Source organism: Balaenoptera ricei, chromosome 19 (assembly GCF_028023285.1).
Source record: "Balaenoptera ricei isolate mBalRic1 chromosome 19, mBalRic1.hap2, whole genome shotgun sequence".
Classification (NCBI taxonomy): Eukaryota; Metazoa; Chordata; class Mammalia; order Artiodactyla; family Balaenopteridae; genus Balaenoptera; species Balaenoptera ricei.
The window spans coordinates 2,384,872-2,407,652 of NC_082657.1; the positions used below are offsets into that span (position 1 = coordinate 2,384,872).

The 22,781-nt window shown below is 41.5% G+C and overlaps 2 protein-coding genes and 1 long non-coding RNA gene across 3 annotated transcripts in view; 1 reads left to right on the forward strand and 2 right to left on the reverse strand.

Annotated features, from left to right (window-relative positions):
* SMIM17 (small integral membrane protein 17) overlaps positions 1-7,846 on the forward strand; it is a 57,460-nt gene extending 49,614 nt beyond the window's left edge. Inside the window, exon 3 of the mRNA XM_059904465.1 lies at positions 7,739-7,846. Within this exon, the coding sequence (XP_059760448.1) occupies positions 7,739-7,759 (21 nt within the window). The 3' untranslated portion in view covers positions 7,760-7,846. The remainder of the gene's footprint in view (positions 1-7,738) is intronic.
* LOC132353894 (zinc finger protein 420-like) overlaps positions 7,781-22,781 on the reverse strand; it is a 52,676-nt gene continuing 37,675 nt past the window's right edge. Inside the window, 2 exon segments of the mRNA XM_059905386.1 lie at positions 7,781-8,070; positions 8,072-8,605. Of these exon segments, the coding sequence (XP_059761369.1) occupies positions 7,831-8,070; positions 8,072-8,605 (774 nt within the window). The 3' untranslated portion in view covers positions 7,781-7,830.
* On the reverse strand, positions 17,378-22,657 carry LOC132353335 (uncharacterized). Its single transcript, XR_009499004.1, has 3 exons — positions 22,512-22,657; positions 20,376-20,458; positions 17,378-19,617 (listed from the first exon to the last, which is right to left on the reverse strand). It is a non-coding gene; the product is annotated as an uncharacterized LOC132353335 (long non-coding RNA).

Sequence of the window (22,781 nt, forward strand, 5' to 3'; positions counted from 1 at the left end):
AACAGGCAGAAACATAAAAGGCATTGTAGTTCTTTGATATAATACTTTGGGTGTGAGGCCCTTAGGAGAACTCTGGTAGAACTATGATTATCTTAGAGAAGGAAACCAGTGATGAGATACACAGGCGAGAGTAGGATTTTTCCACCCAACACTGTGTTTGGTGGACTCAGAATTTAGAATATCCACGTTGTTGACGTCATCAAAGTGAGCCTTGGCAGTTGGGAGACAGAGGTTCCTAAAGGAAAAAAAAAAAAAGAACGCATCAGTTTAAAAAAAAAAAAAAAAAAAAAAAAATCACCGTGGGAAACGCTGTCTGTTTCGCAGTACGGCAGCGCCACCTTCCGGACAGAGGCCCCAGGTGCAACGGCTCTATGTCCTGGAAGCTGAGATTTCTCTTTTGGAGGCCTCGTGAGTCTCCCCCTGATATCCGCAGGCCTGAGCAAGTCGACGAATGAATAGCAAGCAAGGGACCCCACCGGCTTCGCTGGCCAAATGAACATAGTATATTCAGGGGTGTAGCCGACCCGGCCCTGGCGTCATCTCAGTTTTACACGAAGGGGTGACAGTCACCCTTTCTGGGAAATTCTATCCCTATCTCTGTCTCCTAAAGATGCACTAGCTCTAGGGGCCTTTTGTCACAGAGGTTCCTCTGAAACTCCTGGACCCGATTTGTTGATATTTCGGCCAAGAAGAAGGCTAATGGTACCTGCTGATGGTGGCAGCTCTCCGGACCGATGACAACCTCAAAGAGGGAGAATAAAGGTCAGGTAGCAGAACAGGCCAAATGAAAAGCCATCAGCCTGCCTTAGACAACACTCTAAGGACCAGGCCTCACAAAACACTAAGAATCTAGAGGAGCAACGGCCTACTTTCTACCCAAACAGGTGAGAGAAGAAAGGGCAACTGATTTTATTAGTAATTGTTACATACTTTACTTTTTAAATTATTTTTTTGGAGTATAGTTGATTTACAATGTTGCATTAGTTTCTGGTGTACAGCAAAGTGATTCAGATATGTATATATATTATGTATATATGTATTCTTTTTCATATCCTTTTACATTATGGTTTATTACAGGATATTGAATATAGTTCCCTGTGCTATACAGTAGGACCTTGTTGTAATTTTTACATACTTTAAAAATCACAGCAGTTGGCTAAGACAGGGAGAAATAGGTCACACTAGTTGTCTCACATTTTAAGAGATACGATATGCAAATTGATGCAAAACAAAGCTTACGACTGTTAAAATAATCCTGGGATCTTAGATAAGGACTTTCCCCTCCCTAAGAACCAGAAAATATATTTCATGTAAAACAATAGTTCCTGGGGACCTCCCTGGTGGCACAGTGGATAAGACTCCACGCTCCCAATACCGGGGGCCCTGGTTCGATCCCAGGTCAGGAAAATAGATCCCACATGCATGCTGCAACTAAGAGTTCACATGCTGCAACTAAGGAGCCAGCGTGCCGCAACTAAGACCCGGTGCAACCTAATAAATAAATAAACGTTTTTTAAAAATTATCATCATTTATTTAAAAAAACAATACTTCCTATAAAATCTCTACTGAGATTGTGTCCAGTGCAGATGGGGGTCCCACTTAATACTCCAGGAAGATGAGATATTCATGGTTTTATTTTATTATTTTTTTTAAAGATTTTTTTTGATTTGGACCATTTTTAAAGTCTTTATTGAATTTGTTATAATATTGCTTCTGTTTTATGTTTTAGTTTTTTGGCCGCAAGGCATGTGGGATCTTAGCTCCCCAACCAGGGATCGAACCCGCACCCCCTGCATTGGAAGGCTAAATCTTAACCACTGGACCACCAGGGAAGTCCTTCATGGTTTTAAAATACTGTCAGTTTAACTCTAGTCAACAAATATTCTCTAGGCACATGTTGGATCCTGAGAGTTTAGAAACCAATAAAATAGAGTGTCAGCCCATAAGGAGTTCATGGTCAAGCTAGAAACACAGATAGGCAGTCACTTTGTATTAGTCAGGTTTTTCTCCAGAGAAACAGAGTCAATAGGATGTATACAGACATAGAGATGTGTTGTAAGGAATTGGTTCACTTGATTACAGAGGTTGACTAATCCAAACTCTGCAGGGTGGGCTGGCAGGCTTGAGACCCAGGAACACTGATGTTTCAGCTCCAGCCTGAAGGCCATCTGCTGTAGAGCCAGGAAGAGCTGATGTTTCGGAGGAAGTCCAAAGGCCACCGTGAGAGAATTCTCTCTTGCTCAGGGGAGGCTGGTCTTCTTGTTGTATTCAGGCCTTATTATGGAGGATGATCTGCTTACTCAAAGTCCACCAATTTTAAAGCATGATTTTTTTTTAACATAAATTTATTTATTTATTATTTATTTATTTTTGGCTGCGTCGGGTCTTCCTTGCTGCGCGCAGGATTTCTCTGGTTGCGGCGAGCGGGGGCTACTCTTCGTTGCAGTGCACGGGCTTCTCATGGCGGTGACTTCTCTTGTTGTGGAGCACGGGCTCTAGGCACGCGGGCTTCAGTAGTTGTGGCATGAAGGCTCAGTAGTCGTGGCTCGTGGTCTCTAGAGCACAGGCTCAGTAGTTGTGGCACACAGGCTTAATTGCTCTGAGGCATGTGGGATCTTCCAGGACCAGGGCTTGAACACGTGTCCCCTGCATTGGCAGGCTGATTTTTAACCACTGCGCCACCAGGGAAGTCCTTCCACCAATTTTAATGTTAATCCCACGGGACTTCCCTGGCGGTCCAGTGGTTGAGATTCCACACTTCCACTGCAGGGGGATGGGTTTGATCCCTGGTTGGGGAACTAAGATCCCGCATGCTGTGCAGCACAGCCAAAGAAAAAATTTTTTTAATTTTCTAAAATGTTAATCCCATCCAAAAACACCCTCACAGAAACACCCAGAATAATGTTTGACCAAATATCTGGGCCCCACCTCGTGGCCAGTTTTGCACATTACACATTCATACATATAGACAATGTGAAAGAGAGGTGTGGGTGTAAAAATGTATCTAAGTTTTGCATCAAAATATGAAAAGTAGCTCTCTTTCAGTTATGAGATCACAGATGGCCTTTGTTTCCCTCCTGTCATGTACTTGCACCATCAAAGTTCTCAACGATAGCCATATAGCACTTTAAAATATGAGAATTGAAATTGGGACATGGAAGCTCTTTTCTCTTTTCTAGAACAAAAAACAGTGGAGGCTCCTCTTCTTACCCTTGGTAATGAGGCTTAATCTCAGATATTTAAGAAATCTTCAGTATGAATGAGTGCACTACTTTTTTTTTTGGCCATGCTGCGCGGCTGGTGGGATCTTAGTTCCCCAACCAGGAATTGAACCCGCGCCCTTGGCAGTGAAAGCTCAGAGTGCTAACCACTGGACGGCCAGGGAATTCCCAGTGCACTACTTTTTATAAATGTTTATTTTAGTGTACACACCAAAACAAGGTAGAAATCGTAAGTAAACGGTTTGATGAATTTTCACAAGTCAACCTGCCCATGTAGGCAGCACCCTGAATAACAAAAAGAACATTACCAGCACCTTTGAATCCTCTGTTGTCCCTTCCAAACATCGTCACCTCCCCAAGTGTAACCACTGTCCCACTGGTTCTCCCAACTGGGGTGATTTTGCCCCCTCTCAGGGGACATCTGGCAACGTCTGGAGACATTTTTGGTTGTCAACTTGGGGAAGAAGGGCTCCTAGCACCTAGTGATTAGAGACCTGGGATGCTGCTAAACATCCTACAGTGCACAGGGCAGCCCCCTTCCCAAAACACCGATAAAACGTATCCGGCTCAAAATGACAATAGTGCCAAGTGACAATAGTGCCAAGGTCGAGAAACTTCAGTGTTTCAGCGTCATTATTTTGTGTTCACAGAAAGTTATATACAAGAATGTTCATAGGAGCTTTACTCATAATTCAAACATCCAGAAGCAACCCAGATATGTGTCAACAGGAGAATGGATAAACAATACATTATGGTTTATTAACACCATGGAATACTACTCAGCAGAGAATAAACTACTGAAAGATACATCGGTGAATCTCAAAAAGATTATATTGAGTGCGGGAAGCCAGATACACCAAAACAAACAAACCAAAAATTTATGCAGCCTGATTCCATTATTGGAAGAAGTGAGGGGAAAGGAAGAAAAAGAAGTCTAAACAACAAAGTGGTTTCCTCTGAGGGCGATGAAAATGTATCTTGATTTGGGTCTTGGTTACAAGGGTGTATGTAGTCAATTGCCAGCCTGCATCAAACTTGAGTAGTGCAGAGAAGTAATCTCTACCCAAAGAGGGTATCTGAGATCGGAGATCTCTTTTCAAAAAGTTCCGCTTTGCAAGAAAGAGCTTTTTAAAGAATCTGGTGTTGCTTCGTGCAAAGGTCCACAGAAGTTCTGCTGGGTCATCCACTCTGGCACTGCAGTTTACCCAATACTTTCAGGTCCTGTACAAATGGATTTCTGTCATGAAGATGTCATTTAATATCCTATAGATTATTGAGTACAGGTCTACGCCAGTCACTCCAGAAATTGTAATAACCTCTCCTGATTTAATCCACATCAATACATTTTGCTAAAGCAGAATTTTGATCTACTTTGTTTGGATAAGTACCTCCAAAAATCCATATCCACAAGCATTTCCTTGACTAGGTTGAGAAATCTTAGTGAATGCTTTGAATGATTCCTGAGTGTCTTTCATATCTTCCTATTATCCTTCCACGATTCAAACTCTGGGCAGTATTATAATCAGATTCTGGTTACCAGTCAGGCAAGCAGTGGATGGGCTAGGAGAGGCAGGGTTCCTCCAGATAAAGACCAGTTAAACATTGTAGTTGAAAACTCTCTAGATCCTGAATCCTGACAGACGTCCTTATTCCAATAACAATCTCAGTCTTTTTCATTTAATGCCCTCTGTATCACACAAGCCACCCAGAAAGGGTATACATTTAATTATCAGTGTAGCTAGGCAAACCATGGGACCACTGTCTGATTTTGGGTTACAGCCATCACAGCCCTAAGGCTTATGAGATTCCTTCAGCAGAACTGCATTAAGATCCCGAGTTCAAGTCAATGAATTAATAAGGCCCTCCCTGCATTCACTGATTTACTGATAAATATCTATTAATGACCTACAACATCTAAGGCACCTTTCTAGGGACTGGAGAAAATTCTTTCCCTCATGGAGATTACATTCTGACACTGGAAAGATGCACATTAAAAAAATAAATATGGGGAATTCCCTGGCGGTCCAGTGGTTAAGACTCTGTGCTTTCACCGTTGAGGGCCTGGGTTTGATCCCTGGTGGGGGAACTAAGATCCCACAAGCCACATGGCGCAGCCAAAAAAAAAAAAAGTAGTATAATAAATTAGCAAACTAAGGGCCATAGAGAAAAGTGAAGCAGAGATGGTGGGGCAAGGCACATGGCTTGACAGGATTAAATTTAACCTACAATTTCTGGGGGAGCTAAACTCAGTTATCTTGATTTTCTTGAGTTTGCAGTCCTTTCCCCTTGACTTGAATGTACTTATTCAACTTGCCTCTGAAAACTCCTGTTTATTTTTCAAAGCCTAGCGCTGAAACATTTCTCTGAGAACTTTTCTGAATCTCAAAATCATTCAGTAGTGAATCCTTTCCCTTCTTAGACATGGTTCATTTTCTTGTACCACTCAGTACATTGTACTCTGGAGTTGTATGTGCAATTTAAACTCTGTGAAACCCAATTCTCTGCCCTTTGCACAAAATTTAAATTACATGACTGCTTGCTATTTGGATGAGTCTTGTCATCAAGAGAAAGTAAGGCAGCATCATGATATTGAAATCACAAGGTTGGGGGTGTATGTGGTAACTTATTTATCTATCTTAATGGCACCTAAAGCAACACCTGAGAAGTATCTGAGGACAAGGAAAGTTTGCACCAAACCACAAAATGTGAGTGTTGGGTCTCACCAAGGCCTCCTTTACTGTCATCTGAAGCCACGTGGATTTGTTAGAATGCATCCAGCTCTAGGAACTGTTTCCATTGCAGAAATCTTGCTACGGATTAATATAACTCACAGAGTGGTACAAGGACCTGGAAAACTTCTTAGTGAATGTGTGCAGAATCTGGAAGTCCACAGCTAGACCTCTCCCCTGGAGAAAGTCTTGTAAATGGGCCAGAAGCCATGGAGGAGATTCTCTGTGGACTTTTTGCAACGGCAAAAACTTAGAAACCACCCATGCAAAAGTGTTCATCAACCAAGGGATGGAGAGACAAGTGCTGGTGTGTTTGTACGGTGTGGTTATACTGTGGTAAAGGGGAACCTCATTTAACGTGTACATGAATCTCAAGGTCAGTTTCAGTTGCAGGAAGAATTCAGTGTAATTCCCTTTATTTAAAGTTCAAAACCAGGAGAAAATAGACATTTCATTTAGGATTACATCCACAGGGGATAAAACAATAATGAAAAGCCAAAGAACTGTAACATGACTTTGTAAACTGCTATCCTGAGGCACTGAGGGTGAGAAAGAAATTGCGTTTCAAGAACACGCCATGGATTCGAAGGTGCTGGTAATATCCTCCATCTTGGCTTGACTGGTCAGTATGTGGGTATTTGTTTTTCTTCTCTAACTGGCGCATGCATTTTGTCAATGCTTTTATATATGCGTTGAAGAGAAAAATCAAGAAAAAAGTCCTATGTGCTCAAGTTTAGGAATATCCCCTAACATCTATCGACGATACCCCTTATATCCTAGTGCTGCTCCTTTGTGTCAGTCTCTTGATTCTTGTTCAAAGGTGATAAACGCAGTGATGAGATCTTTAAAATACAACAGTTGTAGGAAGTGTGGAAGAAAACTCAGGAAAGGACGCTGGTTGGCTAATTCAAAGCTAAACATGGGACCAAACCTGGGTGCCATTTTTAGGATGCAAAGCATTAAGTCGTGGCTGCTTGTTTTTTCACACTGTGCATCATCCAAGCCGCATCCCCCCGCCCCGCCATTTGAGGGGAGTTCTCCATTGCGTTTGAACTTGGTAGCATATGTCTCTCTTATCAGAACAGAAGCAAAAGCCAAGAGGTGATCTCTTTGCCTCGTCTTTGGCCGTCAGGACACCTGCATTTTAAACTTGGCTTCAGGGCGTTAAACGTGAGGTGACAGAGACTGAGGGCCAGTAAAGTTTCATTTGTGCAGCAGTGCTGTTCATTAGTGATGGCAGCAGTGTAGGATCTGTGTAGGAGTGGGAGGCCAGAGCTCTCCAGATCACAGGATAATGGTTTCACGGTCTGTTCTTAACTTGCCTTGCTTCCTCTCCCTTTTCAGAAGTGGGTTCGTTGCTATCCCATTCATTCAATTAGCGCTTTTTTAAAATTTATTTTTTACTTAAGTATAGTTGATTTACAATGTTGTGTTAGTTTCAGTGATTCACTTATACATATATATACATATATGTATATGTATGTGTGTGTATATATATATATATATATATATATATATATATATATATATATATATATATATATTCTTTTTCTGATTCTTTTCCCTTATAGATTATTACAAAATATTGAGTACAGTTCCTGGTGCTATACAGTAGGTCCTTGTGGGTTATCTATTTTTCAATGAGCTCTTGAGACCTTGAGAATAAACTGCTTTAGAGAGTCAGAGTCAATTGAGGCTGCTTGTTCCCAAGACCTGGAATGATGCTTAAATAACTGGAATAGTAACATTTTCAAGTCCCGTTGGCTTTTGTCAATGTTCTCCCGTAGGAATTCGCTGATGTCGAGTAAGGTGTGATGTGCAGCTGAAGGACGTCCCACAGTCGTGGCAACCAAAGGGCTTTTCCCCGGTATGAATTCTCTTATGCTGACAGAGTCGAGGAGGTGTTAAAGACCTTCCCACACGTGTGGCGTCCAGAGGTGTTAAAGGCCTTCCCACACGTGTGGCGTCCAGAAGGCTTCACTCCACTGTGAGTCCTGTCGTGCTCAACCAGTGAAGAGTGGCTACAGAAGGTCTTCCCACACACGTGACATTCGTAGGGTGTCTCTCCCATGTGACTGCTCCTGTGAAGGACGGAAGGGGACCTCCAGGTAAAGGCCCTGTGCACAGTCCTCACACGGATAGGGCTTTTCTCCGGTGTGAATTCTCTGATGCTCCATCAGGGAAGACGGACGGACGAAGGATTTCGTACACTTGCTGCATCCGTAGGGCTTTTCTCCGAAGTGACTCTTCCGGTGCCTGATGAGCTGGGCGCTCGGGGTGAAGGCTCTGCCGCAGGCCTTCCACTCGTAGGGCTTTTCCCCGCTGTGGATTCTCTGCTGGTCGACCAGGGCCAAGGGGCGCCTGAAGGCCTTCCCGCACTCGCCGCCTCTGCCGTGGGTGCTCTGATGCTGAGACAGGTGGGTCATCTGGCTGAAGGCCCGTCTGCCCTGTCCGCAGGCGTAGGGCTTCTCGCCCGTGTGGAAGCACTGGTGCTGGGTGAGGTGGGTCCTCTGGTGGAAGGTTTTGCTGCACTCGCCGCACTGATAGGGTCCCTCTCCCGTGTGGATCCTCGGATGCTGGACGCCCGTCGAGCATCGGCGGAAGGATTTCCCACGCTCGTGGCGCCGGCAGCGTTTCTCTTCCCTAAGGATTTTCTGACAGACGATGAGGTGCGTCACGGTGCGGGAGGTTTTTCTGTATTTTCTACACCGCTGCTTGTTTTTTACGTCGCTGTTTCATGTTGGTATGTTTCTTCTTTTATTCTCTTCCGTAAAGACAATTCCTTGCTCTCCCGTGTTGACTCGCTCTCTGAAAACGAATATATAAATATATTAATATAAATAAATGTATATATTCCCACTGCTGGGAATCTATCCTTAGAAAAAGGCTCTAGTACTTAAGGATATATGTACAAGGACATTCATTGTCATACTCTACTCACAGAAAAAGCTGGAAACAAATACCCATTTATTCTTATTCTTATTTTTATCTTTTTTGTAATTAAAAATTGTTTTATTGTGGAAAAATACACAAAACATAAAATTTACCATGTTAACCAATTTTAAGTGTACAATTCAGTGGTATTAAGTACATTCTAATGTTGTGCAACCATCACCACCATATATTATTATTATTTTTAATTTGAAATGCATTTTATATTTTAACTTTTAAATTTTAAAAACTGAAGAATAGTTGATTAATAAATATCCAGTTAAAGTAGCTATTTAAGTTGATCTCTCATGAATGGGATTAGTGTCCTCATAAAAGGGACCCCTTCCACCGCCTGAGGGTACAGTGAGAAGATGGTCATCTGTGAACCAGGAAGTGGGCCCTCACAAGACACCAAATCTGGCAGCACCTTCATTTTGCACTTCCCAGCCTCCAGACCTGTGAATGTAAAGGTTTGTTGTTTAAGCCACCTGGTCTGTGGTATTTCCATTATAGCAGCTCGAGCAGACTAAGATAGACATCAAGAGTTCACGTGGCCCAAACTGCCCATGCAAGCTGGGTACTGTCCACACCACCAGCTCTCAGGTGGGGTGGGCCCAGCAGCAATCTTCCATGAGATGCGAGAGGTGCACCCAGGACTGGGCTTGAACAGATCTACACAGTATGAGTGAGCCGCACACACAGGTGGCCAGACCCCTGCACCATCCACCCTGGACGTGTTGATCCTTTGCTGCTCTGGTGTGTGTGCAGTGGTCACCCTGTTTGAAATTCTCCAATCATGGATCCTAATTTGCCAAGGGTATCTAAGAACATCTCTCTCTTTTTTTTTAAATTGAAGTATTGTTGATTTACAATATTGTGTGAGTTTCAGGTATGCAACAAAGTGATTCAGTTATACATATATATGTATATATCTGTATTCTTTTAAAACATTATTTTCCATTACAGGTATTACAAGATATTGAATATAGTTCCCTATGCTATAAAGTAAGGACCTTGTTGTTTATCTATTTTATATATGGTAGTGTGTATCTGTTGAACCCAAACTCCTAATTTATCCCTCATGCCGTGCCCCCCCACCCCCCCCCACCACTTTCCTCGTTGGTTACCATAGTTTGTTTTTTATGTCTGTGAGTGTATTTCTGTTTTGTAAATAAGTTCATTTGTACTACTTTGCAGATTCCACATATGTCATAATATAATATTTGTCTTTGTCTGATTTACTTCACTTAGTATGATAATCTGTAGGTCCATCTATGTTGCTGCAAATGGCATTATTTCATTCTTTTTTATGCCTGAGTAGTATTCCATTGTACATATATACCACATCTTCTTTATCCATTCATCTGTCAGTGGACATTTAGGTTGCTTCCATGTCTTGGCTACTGTAAATAGTGCTGCTGTGAACATAGGGGTACATGTACCTTTTCGAATTATAGTTTTCTCTGGATATATGCCCAGGAGTGGGATTGCTGGATCATATGGTAACTCTGTTTTTAGTTTTTTAAGGAACTTCCATACCGTTCTCCTTAGTGGCTGCATCAATTTACATTCCCACCAACAGTGTAGGAGGGTTCCCTTTTCTCCACACCCTCTCCAGCATTTGTTATTTGTAGACTTTTGATGATGGCCATTCTGACCGGTGTGAGGTGATACCTCATTGTAGTTTTAATCTGCATCACTCTAGTGATTAGCAATGTTGAGCATCTTTTCATGTGCCTGTTCTAAGAACATCTCTTAATTCACCTTGTTAAACAGTAAACTCCATGATGGGTTCTATTCTCTTAGAAAACCCCCATTCTTGGCCAGAATTAGAGATTGAATATGTTTGTTAATGAAATAGCTATTGAAAAAAAAAAAAAAGAAATAGCTCTTGGATGGATATATTTATTCAATTAATTGGAGGACAGAGTAAGAACTTTCTGGAAGATAAAGAGAACAGAAACTTTGAGGAATGTTTTTGAGAAAACAGCCTTATGAAATGAATGAAGGATGAGGTGGTGAAAACAATCCAGAGAGTAAAGATGGAGAGCTGATCATAAACGGGTGTGTGGGGGGAGGGTCGGCAGGACACAATCACATTTGGAGGCTGGAGGTAATTATTTTAAAAGATATGAAAAAAAAAAGATATGAGAGTAGGTTTACCACTGAGGATGAAAGTTGGATCTACTGGGGAGCTCAAACCAAAGACCCTCTGAAGGGAGATGTCCAAACACCTTAAAACTGCAGTCACCTCAGGGAGCAGCTGGCTTTTTGCATGTACGTCCTTCCCTCTGCTTGGTTCCCTACTCTCCTGCCTGTGGAGATCCTGCCTCCTCGGCCCTCATCACCCAGGGCTGGCTGTGTGCCTTGCTCCAAGAGGAAAGCTACTTCGGGCTCAGAAATGGAAATGCCTTTGGATAGAGAAAGAAATGGCAGTTGGCCATGCCATCATTATCCAAGAATTCAGCCACTACCACAGGAATCAGGATAAAAGTCCTTGTAAGAATGGCCAGGGACTTCCCTGGCAGTCCAGTGGTTAGGGCTCCGCGCTTCCACTGCAGAAGGCGTGGATTCGATTCCTGGTGGGGGAACTAAGATCCTACAAGCTGTGCAGCGCAGCCCCAAAAAACCCTAGAAAACAAAAAACCAAACAAAACAAACAACAAAGAATGGCCAAAGTTTAAAGGTTTCTGAAGGATGGGAAAGAGGAAGTTGTCCATTTCTAACTGTACTCTTCATGGAACATGGAACAAAAAAATGAAGTAAAGGCCACTATAGTCCCCCAGAGATTTCCAACAGAAGGAGGAAGATACAGCAGAAAACAGATGCCGAATTAAGGGCTGGACGCACTTACTCAGCCAGACCAGGTTCTGGTAAGTCTCTGACATCACAGCTGTGTACAGTTCTCTCTTTAGCGGGGTTCAGGAATCCCCACTCTTCTTGGGAGAAGTCTATGGCTACATCTCGGAATGTCACTGATCGCTAAAATGGCAAACACTTTCTTACTCACAAGGCCTGAGGGAGAAGGGCAAAGTTCTTGGCTGAAAAAAAGGAGGTACTACATAGGTACTGTGGTGTGTACTGTAGGATCCAGGTTTGTTTTTTGGTTTTTTGTGTTTTGCCAAATACATGTACATACGTGTAGACAGTGAAAACCAACTCTTTGGGTAAAAGAAGAATTATCCTATATTATCAACCAAATTGTTAAAACTGGCTGCGGGCCCTGTTGGAGGAAAGCATTTCAGGAACTTGTTTGGAAAACAAGGATTTTTGAGGAAAGCATGAACCATTCTGCCTCTAGACTGCGTTTCCAGCCTGCAGTTCTAATCGACAGATCCTGGCCCCGAGTTGCAATATCCAGCTGGATTTCCAGCCTCCAGCCAGCCCTGCTCAATTCAGTCTGGCCCCCACATGCAAAGTGGTAGAAGCCAATTCCTTAATCTATGTTGTTGCTACTGTTTCTCCTGAAAAACAGGGATCTTGTACAATTCAGTGGTTTTTGTGGACTGACAAAGACTCCTTAGTTTGTCTGAAGTCTGAAGACAAGGGGAGACTGTCAGCAACCCAGGACCTCAGTTCAATCCTGAATGGATTCCAACACACAGCTTTACATATGTCTTCCTGTCTGTATAGTGTTTACTTGGGCCGTTAAATGTGTAAATGTATATAGACAGAATTTTACCACCTTCTGGATTCTCTAATTGTTTAATATGTTCTATAATGTCTAACACATCACATCTTTAAAAGCCAGCTGTCCATTTATCTTTACATTTCAAAAAAATCTGAATATAAGGTCAGCATATACTTATGCTCAGTATTTAATGGTGAAATTTAAATGTAAGTACAATGAAATGTGAAAACTGTATACCCCCCCCAAAAAAACTGGATTAAAAAAAAACTGGATTATGGATTTCTCTTTTTGTAAGTGCATTTCATAATTTACTAGAATACAGGAAAACATATTTGTTTAAATTTGTGTGCATGTGAAACAGAAGCTGTTCTCCAACTAGTAAGGAAAAAAGAAAAATCACTTCTTTTAAAATTTGTCCTTGGACGTGGGATTAAAAGCTCGGGGCACTTGATAATCTGAAGTATTCATGAGGATCTCCGTTTTACTAGATGACTTTATTCTTTAGGGTTAGAGTTAACCTTTATTCTCTAGGGTCTCATTGCAGAAAAAAAAAATCATAACTGACGTGTGATATGCCTTCCAGAAGTCCACTGGTCATGCTCCCCTTCATGGGGCTTCTCTTTTGAAGAACCTGTGAATGCAGTGCTGAGAAGGAACTATATATATATATATATATTTTTTAAAAAGCCTCAAATCGGTGTCATTGCCTTGAATCTACCCACCCTGTAAAACATCAAAACAGAGCAGTGCCCAATCACACCTTTTTATGAGCACTATTGGTTCTCCAAGTTGTGAGGGATCCTACTGCGATGTCTCCACATCTGTTCCTCAAAATGGTCATTGATAATAATGACGATCATAACAACAATTACTGTTCTGAGTGCTTTACATGTATTACCTTCATGCTCCATCAGGGCTGAGGCAGCCCTTCCTCTCTGTCCAATATCTCTCCCTGAAAGGGCAGAATCCTGAGATGCAGAGTTGCGGAAGGAGAAAGGTGTGATAAGAGAGACTGGGTCTACTTTGCAGCTCCTGGCATCACTAGTTTAGAAATTCCTCCCTCCACAATATTTAAATAATGTTCAAAAGACTTCAGCATAGCTAATAAGCATGGGAAGAGGTGCTTGACATGATTTCTCATCAGCAAAATGGGATTTAATAGGACAATGAAAACAAAAGAAGAATCCAGTCAAGTAGCAAGATGAAAAATTAATACAGAGAAATAAACACCTGATGTAAACACAAATAATTAAGAGAGGACATAATGGTAGGGGAAAAAAACCCATTTCCAGTGACAACAAAGAAGATACAATACTTAGGAATAAATTTAACAAAAAATGTGCAAAGCCTATATGACATAATCTTCCGAAAACTCTTGAAAGACGCAAAGTAGACTTAAACAAACACAAAGATACCCCTTTTTCTAAGATAGGAAGACCAAGCCATCACAGTGATGTCAACTTCCTAAGATGATGTGAACACTGTATTTGGTCTGTATACCCTCAGCTAAAGACAAAAAGAAGGCTCCCCATATTCCCCAAATAAGGATAGGTGTGTGTTAGCAATTCTGATGCTCTGTGCATTCTAGGACTAAGCAAGTAAGTAAATATATTGTATCAGTGGAAGACATGTTTCCTCCTATCACAGAACAGAGTTTGAATACAGAAAAGTGGAAATCTAGAATGAACTTTGCAGTGGTGTACTGGAATTGAAGATATTTGTGATTGCACTTTTTTTAATATAGATCTTTATTGGAGTATAATTACTTCACAATACTGTGTTTCTGTTGCACAACAAAGTGAATCAGCCATATGCATACACATGTCCCCATATCCCCTCCCTCTTGAGCCTCCCTCCCATCCTCCTTTTCCTACCCCTCTATGTGGTCACAAAGCACCGAGCCGATCTCCCTGTGCTATCCTGTTGCTTCCCACCAGCCAACTATTTTACATGTGGTAGTGTATGTATGTCAATGCTACTCTCACTTAGCTCCAGCTTCACCCTCTCATCCCATGTCCTCAAGTCCTTTTTCTATATCTATCTCTTTATTCCTGCCCTGCAACTAGATTCATCAGTACCTTTTTTTTTTTTAGATTCCACATATATGTGTTAGCATACGGTATTTGTTTTTCTCTGACTTACTTCACTCTGTATGACAGACTCTAGGTCCATCCACCTCACTACAAATAACTCAGTTTCGTTTCTTTTTATGGCGGAGTAATATTCCACTGTATATATGTGCCACATCTTCTTTATCCATTCATCTGTCAATGGACATTTAGGTTGGTTCCATGTCTTGGCTATTGTAAATAGTGCTGCAGTGAATGTTGTGGTACATGTGTCTATTTGAATTATGGTTTTCTCAGGGTATATGCCCAGTAGTGGGATTGCTGGGTCATATGGTAGTTCTATTTTTAGTTTTTTAAGGAACCGCCATACTGTTTTCCATAGTGGCTGTATCAATTTACATTCCCACCAACAGTGCAGGGGGGTTCCCTTTTCACCACACCCTTTCCAGCATTTATTGTTTCTACATTTTTTGATAATGGCCATTCTGACCGGCGTGAGATGATACCTCATTGTAGTTTTGATTTGCATCTCTCTAATAATTAGTGATGTTGAGTATCTTTTCATGTGCCTCTTGGCCATCTGTATGTCTTCCTTGGTGAAATGTCTATTTAGGTCTTCCGCCCATTTTTTAACTGGATTGTTTGGGGTTTTTTGATACTGAGCTCCATTAGCTGTTTGTATATTTTGGAGATTAATCCTTTGTTTCATTTACAAATATTTTCTCCCATTCTGAGGGTTGTCTTTTTGTCTTGTTTATGGTTTCTTTTGCTCTGCAAAAGCTTTTAAGTTTAATCAAATCCCATTTGTTTATTTTTGTTTTTATTTCCGTTACTCTAGGAGGTGGGTCTGAAAAGATCTTGCTGTGGTTTATGTCAAAGAGTGTTTTTCCTACGTTTTCCTCTAAGAGTTCTATAGTGTCTGGACTTACATTTCAGTCTTTAATCCATTTGGAGTTTATTTTTGCGTATGGTGTTAGGTAGTAATTTCATTCTTTTACATGTAGCTCTACAGTTTTCCCAGCACTTATTGAAGAGGCTGTCTTTTCTCCATTGTATATTCTTGCCTCCTTTGTCATAAATTAGGTGCCCACATGTGCGTGGGTTTATCTCTGGGCTTTCTATCCTGTACCATTGATCTATATTTGTTTTTGTGCCAGTACCATACTGTCTTGATTACTGTAGCTTTGTGGTATAGTTTGAAGTTGGGGAACCTGATTCCTCCAGCTCCGTTTTTCTTTCTCTAGATTGCTTTGGCTATTCAGGGTCTTTTGTGTTTCCATACGAATTGTAAAATTTTTTGTTCTAATTCTGTGAAGAATGCCATTGGTAGTGTGATGGGGATTGCAATGAATCTGTAGATTGCTTTGGGTAGTATAGTCATTTTCACAATATTGATTCTTCCAATCCAAGAACATGGTATATTTCTCCATCTGTTTATGTCATTCTTTATTTCTTTCATCAGTGTTTTATACTATTCTGAGTACAAATCTTTCACCTCCTTATGCAGGTTTATTCCTAGGTATTTTATTCTTTTTGTTGCAATGGTAAATGGGAGTGTTTCCTTAATTTCTCTTTCTGATTTTTCGTTGTTGGGGTATAGAAATACCAGAGATTCTGTGCATTAATTTTGTATCCTGCAGCCTTACCAAATTCATTGATTAGTTCTAGCAGTTTTCTGGTGGCATCTTTAGGATTTTCTATGTATAGAAAATTTTCTATGTATAGTATCATGTCATCTGCAAACAGTGGCAGTTTTACTTCTTTTCCAATTTGTATTCCTTTTCTTTTTCTTCTCTGATTGCTTTGGCTAGGACTTCCAAAACTATGTTGACTAAGAGTGGCGAGAGTGGACATCCTTGTCTTGTTCCTGATCTTAGTGGAAATTCATTCAGTTTTTCACCATTGAGTATGATGCTTGCTGTGGGTTTGTCATATATGGCCTTTATTATGTTGAGGTAGGTTCCCTCTATGCCCATTTTCTGGAGAGTTTTTATCATAAATAGGTGTTGAATTTTGTCAAAAGGTTTTTCTGCATCTATTGAGATGATCATATGGTTTTTATTCCTTAATTTGTTAATGTGGTGTATCACATTGATTGATTTGCATATATTGAAGAATCCTTGCATCCCTGGGATGAATCCCACTTGATCATGGTGTATGATCCTTTTAATATGTTTTTGGATTCTGTTTGCTAGTATTTTCTTCAGGATTTTTGCATCTATGTTCATCAGTGATATTGGTCTATAATTTTCTTTTTTTGTGATATCCTTTCCCAGTTTTGGTATCAGGGTGATGGTGGCTTTGTAGAATGAATTTGGGAGTGTTCCTCCCTCTGCAATTTTTTGGAAGAGTTTGAGAAGGATCTGTGTTAGCTCTTCTCTAAATGTTTGAGAAGTCCATCTCATCCTGGAATTTTGTTTGTTGGAAGATTTTTAATTACAGTTTCAATTTCATTACTTGTGATAGGTCTGTTTATATTTTCTAATTCTTCCTGGTTCAGTCTTGGAAAATTGTACCTTTCCAAGAATTTGTCCATTTCTTCGTGGTTGTCCATTTTATTGGCATATAGTTGTTTGTAGTTGTCTCTTGTAATCCTTTGTATTTCTGCAGTGTCAGTTGTGATTTCTCCTTTTTAATTTCTAATTTTATTGATTTGCGTCCTCTCCCTTTTTTTCTTGGTGAGTCTGGCTAAGGGTTTATCAGTTTTGTTTATCTTCCCAAAGAACCAGCTTTTAGTTTTATTGATTTTTCTATTGTTTTCTTCATTTCTATTTCATTTATTTCTGCTCTGATCTTTATGATTTCTTTCCTTCTACTGACTTTGGGTTTTCTTTGTTCTTCTTTCTCTAGTTGTTTTAAGTGTAGGGTTAGATTGTTTGAGATTTTTCTTGTTTCTTTAGGTGAGATTGTATTGCTATAAACTTCCCTCTTAGAACTGCTTTTGCTGCATCCCATAGGTTTTGGATCGTTGTGTTTTCATTGTCATTTGTTTCTATGTATTTTTTTATTTCTTCTTTGATTTCTTCAGTGATCTCTTGGTTATTTAGTAGCGCACTGTTTAGCGTCCAGGCATTTGTGTTTTTTACAGTCTTTTTCCTATAATTGAATTCCAATCTCATAGCATTGTGGTCAGAAAAGATGCTTGATACCATTTCAATTTTCTTAAATTTTCCGAGGTTTGATTTGTGACCCAAGATGTGAGCTATCCTGGAGAATGTTCCATGAGTACTTGAGAAGAAAGTGTATTCTGCCACTTCTGGGTGGAATGTTCTATAAATATCAATTAGATCTATCTGGTCTATTGTGTCATTTAAAGCTTGTGTTTCCTTATTTATTTTCTGTTTGGATAATCTGTCCATGGGTATAAGTGGGGTGTTAAAATCCCTTACTATTATTGTGTTACTGTCGATTTTTCCTTTCATGGCTGTTAGCATTTGCCTTATGTATTGAGGTGCTCCTATGTTGGGTGCATAAACATTTTAATTGTTATATCTTCTTCTTGGATTGATCCTTTGATCATTATGGAGTGTCCCTCCTTATCTTTTGTAACAGTCTTTATTTTAAAGTCTATTTTATCTGATACAAGTATTGCTACTCCAGCTTTCTTTTGATTTCCATTTGCATGGAATATCTTTTTCCATCCCTTCACTTTCAGTCTGTATGTGTCCCTAGGTCTGAAATGGGTCTCTTGCAGACAGCATATATATGGGTCTTGTTTTTGTATCCACTCAGCCAGTCTGTGTCTTTTGGTGGGGGCATTTAATCCATTTATATTCAAGGTTATTATCAATATGTATGCTCCTATTACCATTTTCTTAATTGTTTTGGGTTTGTTTTTGTGGGTCTTTTTCTTCTCTTGTGTTTCCCACTTAGAAAAGTTTCTTTAGCATTTGTTGTAAATCTGGTTTGGTGGTGCTGAATTCTCTTAGCTTTTGCTTGTCTGAAAAGCTTTTGACTTATCCATCTAACCTGAATGAGATCCTTGCTGGGTAGAGTAATCTTGGTTGTAGGTTTTTCCCTGTCATCACTTTAAATATATCCTGCCACTCCCTTCTGGCCTGCAGAGTTTCCACTGAAAAATCAGCTGATAACCTTATGAGGATTCCTTTGTATGTTATTTTTTGTTTTTCCCTTGCTGCTTTTAATATTTTTTCTTTGAACTTAATTTTTGTTAGTCGGATTAATATGTGTCTTGGTGTGTTTTTCCTGGGGTTTATCCTGTATGGGACTCTCTGTGCTTCCTGGCCTTGGGTGACTATTTTCTTTCCCGTGTTAGGGATGTTTTCAACTATAATCTCTTCAAATATTTTCTCAGACCCTTTCTTTTTCTCTTCTTCTTCTGGGGCCCCTATAATTCAAATGTTGGTGCGTTTATTGTTGTCCCAGAGGTCTCTGAGATTGTTTTCAATTCTTTTCATTCTTTTCTCTTTATTCTGCTCCTCGGCAGTTATTTCCGCCATTTTGTCTTCCAGCTCACGTATTTGTTCTTCTGCCTCAGTTATCCTGTTATTGATTCCTTCTAGTGTATTTTTCATTTCAGTTATTACATTGTTCATCTGTGTTTGTTCTTTAGTTCTTCTTGGTCTTTGTTAAACATTTCTTGTATTTTCTCAATCTGCGCCTCCATTCTATTTCTGAGATTCTGGATCATCTTTACTATCATTACTCTCAATTCTTTTTCAGGTAGATTACCTATTTCCTCTTCATTTATTTGGTCTTGTAGGTTTTTACCTTGCTCCTTCATCTATGACATATTTTTTTGCCGTCTCTCTTTTTTTTTTTTTTTTATGAGTGGGATTGTGTTCCTGTCTTACTGGTTGTTTGGCCTGAGGTTTCCAACTCTGGGGTTTGTAGGCTATTGGGTAAAGCTGGGTCTTGGTGCTGAGATGAGGAACTCCATGAGACGTCACTCCGATGAATATTCCCTGTGGTCTGAGGTTCTCTGTTAGTCCAGTGGTTTGGACTCAGAGTTCCCACTGCAGGAGCTTTGGCCCGACCCTGGGCTCGTGAACCAAGATCCCGCAAGCTGCCAGGACTGGCAAACAAACAAAAAACAACAATAACAGTAAAAAATAAAATTAGACTAGGAAACTAACAGATATGTTAGGAAGAATATAAAAATAAAAACATAGATGAACCAACAATCGGAAGGTACAACAGTACCACAATAGTAAAAAAGAGGAGGGAAAAAAAAGTGTGGGGGGGGAAGGCTTTGGCTATGGAGGGTGGGGCCTAAGCAAGGGTGGGGTTTGGGCAGTGGGTGGGGCCAATGCTCAGGACCCACAGGGCTGGAAAAGGCCCTGGGGGCTGTGGGGAGTGGGGCTTAGGCTCAAGAAACAGAAGGGGCCCAGGCGTGCCCCCCACCCCTGGTCTCAGAAGGCAGGGGACCTCACCTGGGAGCCCAGCAGGCTTCCTGGGCTCGGTGGGCAGGGCAAACGCCCTCCTCTCGTCTCCTGCTCCTCCGGTCTGGGAGGGCCCCTCCTGCCTGCCTCTCCTGATCTCCCGGCCTCCCTCCTATGCCCCCAGGACCCACACGGGCTGGATGGGGCTTTGAAGGGGGGGTATCGGCCTGGGAGCTCAGCAGGCTCCCTGGCCTGAGTGGACCAGGTGATCACCCTCCACTCCCCTCCCGTTCTTCCTGGAGAGTCCCTCCCACCTGCCTCTCCTGATCTCCCCGGCCTCAGGGGCGCCGATCCCGTCTGGCCTCCACTTCTCCTCCCCCCTCAGTCCCCCTACGTCCTACTGGTTCACTTTGGGGTTCCTCCCGTCTCCTTGGGCGTCAGAGTCCCTTACCAGCAGCCGGCAGGCGCCCTAGTTGTGGGGAGACACTAACTCCACGTCTTTCCACACCGCCATCTTGACTCCGCCTCTTTGCACTGGTTTTAATATATGTAATCAAGATATAAAAACACAGCTGTATGTGAGTATGAATATATACATTAGGATAGGATAGTCTATCTGTCCCCTAATAAGGCCTAGAAACAATAACACTGAAGCAGTATTGAGCACACCCAGCTGCCACATCTTGGTTTCTAAGTACCATTCTGTAAAACGAAACAAACCCAGGACTCCATGGAGAAATAGAGACTCTAGGGCTGGGTCAGGGAAAGTACAATATATACCTGGACATCTTGTGATAGAAAGTAAGGAAGTGCTCATAAAATAACAGGGCATGTCAAAACCACACAGGAGCCAAGTTGACAATGCTCCCAATGGCTAAACCAGGGACAACTTGGGCAAAACAAATAATTATAGTATTGGCTTATAACCCACAGAATAAAATAATTAGCCACGAGCCCGTTCTGATATAAACAACTGAGTAGATAAGTAGAGAAGAGACAGCTTTTCTTTACAGTGCACCAATTAATAAACATATAAGGAGTAAGAGAAAGAAAAATTCAATATTAGGTAAGCATAACAGTAATCACTGTTGCAGGTGAGAATGGATGATGAAATTAATGGGCAAAAATATGTTGAGAAACAGGATATTTGCTGCAGTCTCAGAGTACCTCCTCTCAGGATACTTACTAATTACAAGGACTAAAATAATTTTACAATGGAGAAACTTGTCAGACATCACCTCAACCGTGTTATCAAAGTAATAGCCCCCAGCTGACATGGTGTAGTCTGTGATAAGATGCACTTAGGAGGGCACATCACTTCTGTGGTCTTCATTTCCAAACTGAAAACTTCAATATAATCATGAAAAAACATCAACCATACCCAAGTTGAAGGTCATTCTATAAAATAAGTGGCCTAGGATCCTCAAAAAGTTTCAAGGTCTTGAAACACAAAGAATAACTAAGGCATTGTCATAAAATTGGGGGAAACTAAGAAAACCTGACAATATAATAAATGCAATGTGGATTGGATCCTGAAACAAAAAAAAGTACATGAGTGGGAAAGCTGGTCAAATTAGAAAAAGGCCAGTTGACGAGTTAATAGTATCTTGATTTTTTTTAATTAAAGTATACTTGATTTACAATATCGTGTTAGTTTTGTAATAGCAGTGGGTCAGGCAAAAGCTATAGCAGCCCCGCTCAGCCATTGGTCAGTGCAGCAGTGGGCCCCTCCCCCAAGCAAGCGACTGTTAGCAACTGTCAACCACTGACCTGTTAGTGGTCCTGCTCAGCCATTGGTTGGTGCCACAGTGGGCCCTTCCCCCCTTCTGTATAAAAGAAGTCTGAATTCGGACTGAGGGAAGATGGGTTTTTTTTGAGGCGCTAGTCTGCTATCTTCTCAGTCTGCTAGCTTTCCGATTAAAATCATTCCCTGTTCTAACAACTCCTCTCCCGATTTATTGGCCTGTCGGGCAGTGAGCAGAACGAAGCTGGGCTCAGTAACAGTTTCAGGTATACAGCACAGTGATTCAGTTTTATTTATATATACATTTTCAAATTCTTTTCCCTTATAGGTTATTACAAAATATAACTCTTGCTTGACTGCTTTTCCTTTGTTTCTGCATTCCCTCCGTTCTCTAATAAGTAACTGTGCCTGCTCCTTGGGATTCTGGGAAGGCCTAGGAAACTAAAGCCTTTATTTCTACAAACAAGAAATGGGGTACAGGGAGGGGCTTTTGTACCAGGTAAGGCCCCACAGGGTCCTGCTGGATTTCAACCTCAGCCAGTGTCTCTGCATCAGGCAAACAAACCTGGTTTGGTAACACCATTTTACACATGAGCAAACCGAAACTCTGAAAAATTAAACGATTAGCAAAAAGTCACACAGCCTTTCTAGAGCTCAGAAAAGTCAACAAAACACTCCCAGAGTTGCGTGAGGCAAATCCCATAACCGCAGGGAGAAACAACTTTGCAGGAGAAGTCCACCAGACATATCCATGATGACACACCGACCCACGTGTCTCCAGCGACCACTCCCACCCGGCACTCTCAGAAGGCCCCTCCCCCTCCACCGCCCAGGAAGCCTTACCAGGTAACGCAAAACGCTTCCGCCGCTCCAGAAATCCCCACCAACTACTCTATGCGCCTGCGCAGCCTTCCCTCATCCGGCCCCCGCGGGCACAAAGCCACGCCCCCAGGGACGACGGCGCGCATGCATGTCTGTCACTCGCGGATGCCTTCACTCTTCCAGAGACCTAGTGCGCTGAGGCCCAGAAATTCCGCCCCCTAGGGGGCAGGATCCCACTGCATTCTTGTCTCCTGGAGCACGGAGGTGAGACTGCGCATGCGCACACGGAGG